This window comes from Limulus polyphemus, unplaced genomic scaffold (genome assembly GCF_000517525.1).
Source record: "Limulus polyphemus unplaced genomic scaffold, Limulus_polyphemus-2.1.2 Scaffold2607, whole genome shotgun sequence".
Lineage (NCBI taxonomy): Eukaryota > Metazoa > Arthropoda > Merostomata > Xiphosura > Limulidae > Limulus > Limulus polyphemus.
In genome coordinates this window covers 136,720-146,002 of record NW_013668217.1, presented here as the reverse complement: position 1 = coordinate 146,002, position 9,283 = coordinate 136,720, and the positions used below count along the sequence as shown (strand labels likewise).

The 9,283-nt window shown below is 34.0% G+C and overlaps 1 protein-coding gene across 1 annotated transcript in view; it reads left to right on the top strand.

Moving 5' to 3' along the window:
• LOC111087768 overlaps positions 1-8,746 on the top strand; it is an 11,085-nt gene extending 2,339 nt beyond the window's left edge. The window contains exons 2-5 of the mRNA XM_022395599.1: positions 1,723-1,906; positions 4,851-4,999; positions 7,865-7,997; positions 8,136-8,746. Of these exons, the coding sequence (XP_022251307.1) occupies positions 1,723-1,906; positions 4,851-4,999; positions 7,865-7,997; positions 8,136-8,367 (698 nt within the window). The 3' untranslated portion in view covers positions 8,368-8,746. The remainder of the gene's footprint in view (positions 1-1,722; positions 1,907-4,850; positions 5,000-7,864; positions 7,998-8,135) is intronic.
• The last annotated feature ends 537 nt before the right edge of the window (positions 8,747-9,283 follow it).

The window sequence follows — 9,283 nt, the reverse complement described above, 5'->3', positions numbered from 1 at the left end:
ATTAATCGTGAATTTACATAACTTCCGTCCAGCGGACGGATACTCCAGCTAGTATAGAACTTTCTTTTTCTCCGCCATAGTCTTGTTGGAATCTTATACAATGGGCTATCTGCGTTATTTCCACCTCGGGGAATCGAACTGCGGATCTTAACGTTCTAAGTCCGTAATCTTATCCCCTGGCCCATCTGAAAATTGTAATGTTGTTTCGTGATGAGGTTGACTACAGTTTTGCTTTGTAACAACTACGTAGAAAATTTTGCTGGTTGATTGAATGACTTTTGTTAAAGTATAAATGATTAATGTATTTTACTTTGTAGTAATATTTTGGTAATGACTGAAAGCGTCTGTTAGTAAGGTTTTCGTAATCTAGGAATTTCGATATTGAAATCAACTTTATTTATTTACAAAACCAATGTCTTACTAACCCAAAGGAACAAAACGGAAAATGTAACTTTAATTTTTTTTCTAGGTTATGTGGGGTTGTTATAGTTATAACTTAAGTTTTACCAAGTTTACTAGACCTTAACCCAGGTATAATATTCATTACTTAAGTTTCAGTATCAGGTTAATTTAAGAAGCTAATTTTTATTTTGTTCTTTGCCAAACTGTTTTTAATTGAATCTGTAAAAAAACAATTCATTATTTGGATAACCACACTAGCTTTTTTTACTAATATATATATGCAACAATGCGCTTTGCTTCATAAAAAGAAAAAAGAGTAAATTTTCCCTCCATTGTAATATATATATATTGTTACTAAAATTAGCTCACGCAAGCTGACCCTCTTGTGATGAGTCAATGATCTACAAGTAATTTACAAAAAATCCCAAACGTGTGACCTACAAAACGTTCTTTGGCATGTACCAGGAAAAACAAGAGAAAATAAAAGTCATCGCTCTTGTATACAGGTTGTACTAAAAATTGGAAGTTGAATGACATTAAACAAGGCGCAAAAAATGGGAAATGATGTCAGATTTGTGGCAGTATTGAACTGTGTTCAATTTCATTAACTGTCATATTAGAATAATGTTTGCAATTTCTCCAGCGTCTATTTCACTTCATCATTTAATCTTTACGTCACAGTTTATTATGTATATCTTCCCTTTTTTTTTACAGTATAATTAGCTAAGAAACAGAGGTTAAAATGTCTGGGTAAAATGAAATATGCCTAGATCTAATATATCTCTGTTTAATCCAATTATTGACGACTGCAATTTGATGACAGTGCAGAGTTTAAAGATCGTAATATACACCGAAGAGTTCTTGTAATTTGTGTGATAAACAAGATATATTACTCCAGAGTGAATATTTCTGCCAACAGGGGTCGGAGGTTAATCTTCTGTTTTTCAATGTAGACTCTATTATGTACAGTAGCAGGTTGTATTTTTATTAATATCATGCTTAAAAAAAAAAAGTTGATGCTTAAATAAAAGACCGTATCCGTTTTATGGAGTTTTAATTAAACCATTTCAAGTTATTTGTTGTAGTTAGAGAATCTGGCCTTTTAAAGTGGAAAAAAAAAAACGATAGTGTGTAACATTAACTGCGTTGCTACCTTTAACAAGGCATTAGAATAAAATAAAAGATCATTACTTGCTAGGTACTCGTTTGGTTTGTAATATTAAACATTTCTTTACGTTTATCGTGATTCAAAAAAAAAAATCTTTAAGTATGTTATATTTTTGTTTGCTTTGTTTACTTTCACGCTCTCCCTCTTCTTAGGTTTTGCTGCTTGTCAGCTATCTCGACCACTTTCATTTAGCCCTTTCCAGCGATGTAATCGCCAAGAGATGGCAGTAATGTATCAGCAGGTTGCCCAGTGTACAAATGGCGTCACCGGAAGTAGCAATTTCAACGATGAACTACTAAACAAGACACTCAGCGGGGATCTTCAGTTCATGTGCAGGTATTTAGATGACGTTAAAGTATTTTCAGTGCAGGCCTTAAGAAGAAGTGTAAGAAAAGCGGCTATCTGGGGTTTTGTACTTTTAAGGAGTATTGTGATATTCCAAACAAAAAAGTATTTTTAAATTCTGGTATTGTAGTCGATTACTAGGTTAAGATATATTTTTGAGTGCTAACTAAAACACACACACAAACAAAAACATTTTTCTGGACTCTGTGATCCTCATTACCCTGCTGATTTGGGTCTGGGACTCGTTAAGGTACTTGGAATTTTAAACTTAAATAGCCTCCCCCCCCCCCGGTAGCTCAGCGGCGAGTCTGAGGACTTACAACGCTAGAAATCAGGTTTCGATGCCCGCGGTGGGCTGAGCGCACATAGCCCTTTGTGTTGTCTAGCGCTTAACAACGACAACAACAAAAAATGTAAATAAGCGAAATAAACAAGGAGTCTCAGTAAGAATCCTAACTGTCAAAGAACTTATATGCTGTTACTACTTAATTTTTTCACGTTAAATAAAAGCTAGATTACTTTTTAAAATTACAATATTTCTGTTCTTTCAGAATTAACAATTGCTTTATTTAAACAGTGAGTTCCTAACGTAGTAGATACACGTCGTGATTCAGTTTTGCTCTAGAAATCAAAATGAAATCATCAGCATATAATAAACAAATTGGAGAAATAAATTAAAAGAACATCCAGCCCCCCCCCTCCTCCAGTGGCACAGCGGTATGTCTGCGGACGTAAACTGCTAGACACCGAGTTTCGATATTCGTGGTGGGCAGATCACAGATAACCCATCGTGTAGCTTTGTGCTTAACTACAAACAAATTCTAAAAACAAACAAACAGAACATCCAAGTACTTAGTCAGATAAATTCTTCATACATAATAATAATTACAATAGAGGGACAGTAACTAAGTTTCTCTGATACCTTTTCTAATTTCAAATATGTTGAATGTATAAACCTTTTCACAGCTCAAACGAGTCTTAAACTGTTTAAAACGTTTGAATATCGTTCCTTTGTATATATTTTATACGTAATAACAGGATCTCTATTTCATATTCCAATATGTTGAATGTATAAACCTTTTCACAGCTCAAACGAGTCTTAAAGTGTTTAAAACGTTTGAATATCGTTCCTTTGTATACATTTTATACGTAATAACAGGATCTCTATTTCATAAAATGTTTTACAACAATTCGAAATGATTCCTTCACCAAAAATTGTTATTTTGCTAGATCTTCATGAATGAAACTCGGCACAACTAAAACGAAATATCTATATCTTTATATAGATTTTATATATATATATATTCATAAATCCATATAGATTATACTACGGTGGTACCATACTGGGCATTATACCATCCTTCTTATATTTACCAATCCTTCCAGAAATGACATTTCAAATTTGAAAATCGTTAGGGAAATCATCTTTACTGTGCTGTTAGTTTCACAAAATATTGAGACTAATGGTTTCTCGTATATGATTACAATCCACCTTTTTGAAGATAACGATACTATTGTGCCCGTTTTTTTTGTTTCGCTGTTAATGCAGTAATCAATTGTTGAATCTTCGATTGGGATATCTTCGAATAAGTTCTTCCCTCATCCGACATGGATCCATGGTTTAACTTAATCGCTACACTTAAAGCAACACATTCATAACAACATCTAGAACATTTCAAGCATGTTTCATTGCTGTATCTTTTACTTTACATTTACAAGTTAACTTCTCCATGGTGGCTCTCATGGTCTCGAGGTAGATCACGAGTCTGTCCCAACGACCTATCCCTCAAAAATAGTGTCAAACGTCATCTTTTTGTCTAATCAAAACAACCCAAATCTTTCCGGAACGAATCATTTTTTTTTATCGACATTAAGATGCTGGGCTGGCTCATGTAGCAGATGTTAAATACCCTAGAGTGCGAAACATATTGTGATTAGTTTTAAAATACAAAATTAAAAAGGAAATGTTTCAATAATTAATCAGACCATTTTAATTCCCTTATTAAACGTAATAATTACATTAATAGACCGCATGAGTGAGTAAACACTGATTTCAAAAAATATTTTTAGAAATATTTAAATTGGCAGATAAATTATTTGTACTGTTGTTTACAGGTTAAATATTTCGACAAAACTTCTCCGAACAGTTTTGAAGCGTCACTTTTGTTCACAATGGAAGATTTGAAACAGCTAGACAATGAATTGTCCTCCGGTGTCTACGGACTTAGAACACTAAAATCTGGGGTTCGATATCCCGAGGTGGACACAGCAGATAGCCAAATGTGGCTTTCTTGTAAACAAACAACAACACAATAAAGCTCCTTACGGAATGGATGGTGCTGTTGTTTGCAATAAATTATTCGAAAGATTCATTCGCATGTTTCTCCCTGTAGGACAGCGGTAAGTCTACGGATTTTCAAAGCTAAAATCAGGGGTTCGATTCCACTCGGTGAACACAGCAGATAGCATAATGTGGCGTTGCTATAACGCACGTACATACAGAGAGAGAGAGAGAGATATTCACTCGCTTCGTTGTTTGCGGTGAAACATTTCCAAGAAGTCATAGACATTGTTATCTATAATCAGGAACTTCAATATGGTCTCACGTGTATTAAAAGATTTGCAAGAGCCATTATTCGAAGTGAGCGGGATTTAAAAGGTCACTGTCGATCAGAAAGAATACCTCGAAACAGTTGCTTGTGCTGGTTTTCTATATGAAAGTTTTCGGAGTATTTGTTTGTTGTTAAACTCAAAGCTTCTGAATGTTCTGTCTACACAGGTATTTGAACCACATTTTGAGATTTATCATTGAGCCACGGAGGGGGGGGGGGTCGGGGGTCGGAATGTCTTCAAAAGTCAAATAATGGTTTTACTTTTTTTTCTTTTTTTTGTTTGCTGTCATTTTGTAACATCTTGTGTTTTGTTTCGTTTGCAGCAAGTTGGATGAGATCCTCTCATGTTCCAATTATGGTCATCAAATGCCCTGTCTAACCAAACCAGAGCGAGATTACCTCTACACAAGTTCGAAGGCTCAATACGCAGGTCTTCAATATCTTTGTGGAAACAACCAAGCTAACTTTAGAGGTACAATAATTAATATTACCAAAAGTTTTAATACTGAACTCAGTTTTGGACTCGACTTTTAAATACATTAAATTTTGTATGCTTGAAAAATTACATTAATTAGAAAATCATGAACATGATTGGCATAAATAAATATTTTTTTTTTTGCTACGGTTTAATACTACAAATTTTGTATTATAATAATAATAATAATTTTGGATTTGTGAAGAGAGCGTTACGGTTCGTGGTTTATAGAGTTTGTTAAAACCACTTAGTTTTGTACTGTGAAGTATCATGACAAAGATTTGCCACAGGAAGACTGTGGTGACATTGAAGAAACTTTCAGAAAAGCTGATGAATGCATTAAATAGTAACAAAACAACAAACAACAACAACAAAAAAACTGACCAATTTCAGTGTTTGGGTGAGTATAAGACAATGTGATGTTTGGCATGATACTATAGATGCAAATATATATATATATATATATTTATTTATATATACTGCCAAACTTTTGTATACGGTTACACGTGATGACTTTGACATGAAATTTCAGAAGAACCAAGGCATTCAGCAAAAGAATGGTGCAGCTTAGCTAGATGCTTATACACCTTGGCCAGGTGGTTATATAGCTTGGTCAGATGGGTATATGGCTTGGCCAATTAGTTATATAGCTTGGCCAGATGGTTATATAGCTTGGTCATATGGTTATATACTTTGGTCAGATGGGTAGATGGCTTGGCCAATTAGTTATATAGCTTGGCCAGATGGTTATATAGTTTGGTCAGATGGTTATATACTTTGGTCAGATGGATATATGGCTTGGCCAATTAGTTATATAGCTTGGCCAGATGGTTATATAGCTTGGTCAGATAGTTATATACTTTGGTCAGATGGGTATATGGCTTGGCCAATTAGCTATATAGCTTGGCCAGATGGTTAACAGCTTGGCCAGATGGTTATATAGCTTGGTCAGATGGTTATATAGCTTGGCCAGATGGTTAACAGCTTGGCCAGATGGTTATATAGCTTGGTCAGATGGTTATATAGCTTGGTCAGATGGGTATATGGCTTAGCCAATTAGTTATATAGCTTGGCCAGATGGTTATACAGCTTGGTCAGATGGTTATATAGCTTGACCAGATGGTTATATTCTTTGGCTGTCCCTGATTCTGTAGCTTTGATGACTGTAAATGGTATTTAAGTAACTCCCACCCCCAGGATATGAAATCTGTGAGTTTCAATTATTTCAGTTTTACGTTCATTAATATTTTTTATTGAGTTGAATACCGTTTTTTACTTCCTGAAAATATTAAAAATGTAAAATTTGTTTTTTCATAAATACCTATAATTACTCAGTATTTCAGCTTGTTGATTCATCGATTGTTTTTGCCAACAGTTCCCAGCCTTTTCGTTGATCCACTCGTAAGTAAAAACAGTTTTCATCTCACTCTCCCTACCTTCAGTATGAGAAAATATACTAATAATCCACCAAATTCTCCCATCCTATCGTTATTGGAAACCATTGACTTACACTATTTCTCTGTGTTATCACGTTCTTGGAAAAGCGTGCAACAAAAATACTGCTGCGTTCTTACATGTGCCGTAAAGAAAAACTAAAACTTACTTCTTAAGCATAACCTCGAAAATAAAGATTTTCATTTAAGCAGAAAATTTCTTTGACGTGTTCATCCCTCTCATCGGTTGCTAGTTTAGAAAGCGAACAAATGTTCTAACGTTTTTTATTTCTACTAAGTTGGTTCGGCTCAACCGTAAGTTTAGGTGGATTACAATGAAAGACCAGCAGTAAACACTTCAACCAAAACACGTCAATGTAAAATATAACTAACATCTACATGTAAATCTACATCCTTATTGACACATTGCGGCTGTGACATATTTATTAACATACTGTGGCTGTCACATGTAAATCTATTTGTTTATTAACACACTGTGACATGTAAATCTACACGTTTATTAACATAGTGCAGCTGTGACATGTAAATATATATTTATTAACATACTGTGGCTGTCACATGTAAATCTATTTGTTTATTAACACACTGTGACATGTAAATATATATTTATTAACATACTGTGGCTGTCACATGTAAATATATTTGTTTATTAACACACTGTGGCTGTCACATGTAAATGTACACGTTTATTAACATAGTGCAGCTGTGACATGTAAATATATATTTATTAACATACTGTGGCTGTCACATGTAAATCTATTTGTTTATTAACACACTGTGACATGTAAATCTACACGTTTATTAACATAGTGCAGCTGTGACATGTAAATATATATTTATTAATATACTGTGGCTGTCACATGTTAATCTACTTGTTTATTAACACACTGTGGCTGTCACATGTAAATATATTTGTTTATTAACACACTGTGACATTTAAATATGCACGTTTATTAACACATTGCGGCTGTCACATGTAAATCCGTACACGTTTATTAACATAGTGCAGCTGTGACATGTAAATATATATTTATTAATATACTGTGGCTGTCTGTTAATAAACAAATATATTTACATGTCACTGTGGCTGTCACATGTAAATCTATTTGTTTATTAACACACTGTGGCTGTCACATGTAAATATATTTGTTTATTAACACACTGTGGCTGTCACATGTAAATATGCACGTTTATTAACATAGTGCAGCTGTGACATGTAAGTATATATTTATTAACATACTGTGACTGTCACATGTAAATCTATTTGTTTATTAACACACTGTGACATGTAAATATGCACGTTTATTAACACATTGCGGCTGTCACATGTAAATCTACACGTTTATTAAGATAATGCAACTGTGAGATGTAGGCGTTTTTGAATTAGAATAACCGTTTTCTTTCTCAGCTTTTATTCAGAGTGGCGGACTTGACTGTGCTGATGATGTGGACCCTCGTAAAACTTCTGCTTGTCTCCTTCAAGTCGCCGGAATATTTTACGGAGGAAACTTGGCCCTCCAATTTGACGAAAGAATGTGCGGGTAAGTTTTAACGAAATTTATATCATGTATGTTGAAAACTTGCAGACTGTAAAAAAAAAAAAGTATTTTAGAGATAAAATCCCAGAACTTTCTCAACCAATGTTTAAATACTCTGAAAATTTCTTTTTTTTCTTACAGACTCACTCGTCGCTCCATGGGTTGCGTAGCTAGTTTGTTTGGTCACTGTAACAGTAACGTCCAGAACATTATTAGCGGAATGATTCAAACTATTGTAAGCGAAACGCCTTGCTCAAGATCCACTGCAAAGTATCCCTCCTCCAGTCAACCAATAGCTAGCTTTCTTAAAGCACTTTCATCTGCCGGTTATCAAGCTAGAGCATCTAACGGTGCTCCAGTTATTTTGTACTAACTTTTTTATTGTAATCATCATATATTCTCATGCACTAGATTCTAATTAGTCATACTTAGAGCACCATTTCACGCGTCATAGAATACAAATAATGCAGTTAATATTTAAAATAAATACTGTTACACGTTACGATTGACTATATAAATATTCTATTCACAAGAAATTCAGTACTTGAAGTTAACGAGTTGGCACACCTCTTTGTACTTGTTGATAGACTTTGAGAGACAGGAAATATTAGTCAAATGTGAACAAGTTTTTAGTGTATCTCAGAGATTCTCTGGATTTCATGTTTAGTGTTATTTCGACTCAGCAGGCTGAACAAGAAAGTAGTACCCAAGGCTAATCTATGTCATCATCTGAATTTTCATCGTAGTTTTTCTTCCTAGTGTAAATCACCTGTATATGCTCATCGGTGGTTAACATATTGGTATTGTTCAACAATTCTACTTAATGTAATATTAATAAATCAACTTATAATTGGTCTACTCGTGTATCTTGTGGTGTTTAATTAATAAGAGCAATACACCATTTCAATCACATTATTTTTGGGGGGCAATTATTATTTTTTTCTATATCTTCCGACCACATTTGTTCGGACCATCATCATGCAGAATGAAAATAGACGAGACCACAATATATATACTATATTAACACCTGCCACACGAGCCAGCCCAGCATCTTTTAGTTTTAAGTCTAGGATGGTCAACAGGGGCGATTAGGGTTATTTCTATAGATTTCGATGAATAAAGCTTGGCACAACTAAAATGAAATATATACATATATATTAAGGAAAATAAGACAAGGTGTAATTTATATGGATTACACTACGGTGGTACCATACTGGGCATTATACCATCCTTATTATATTTACCACTCCTTGCAGAAATAAAATTTTAAGTTTGTTTGTTTTTGGATT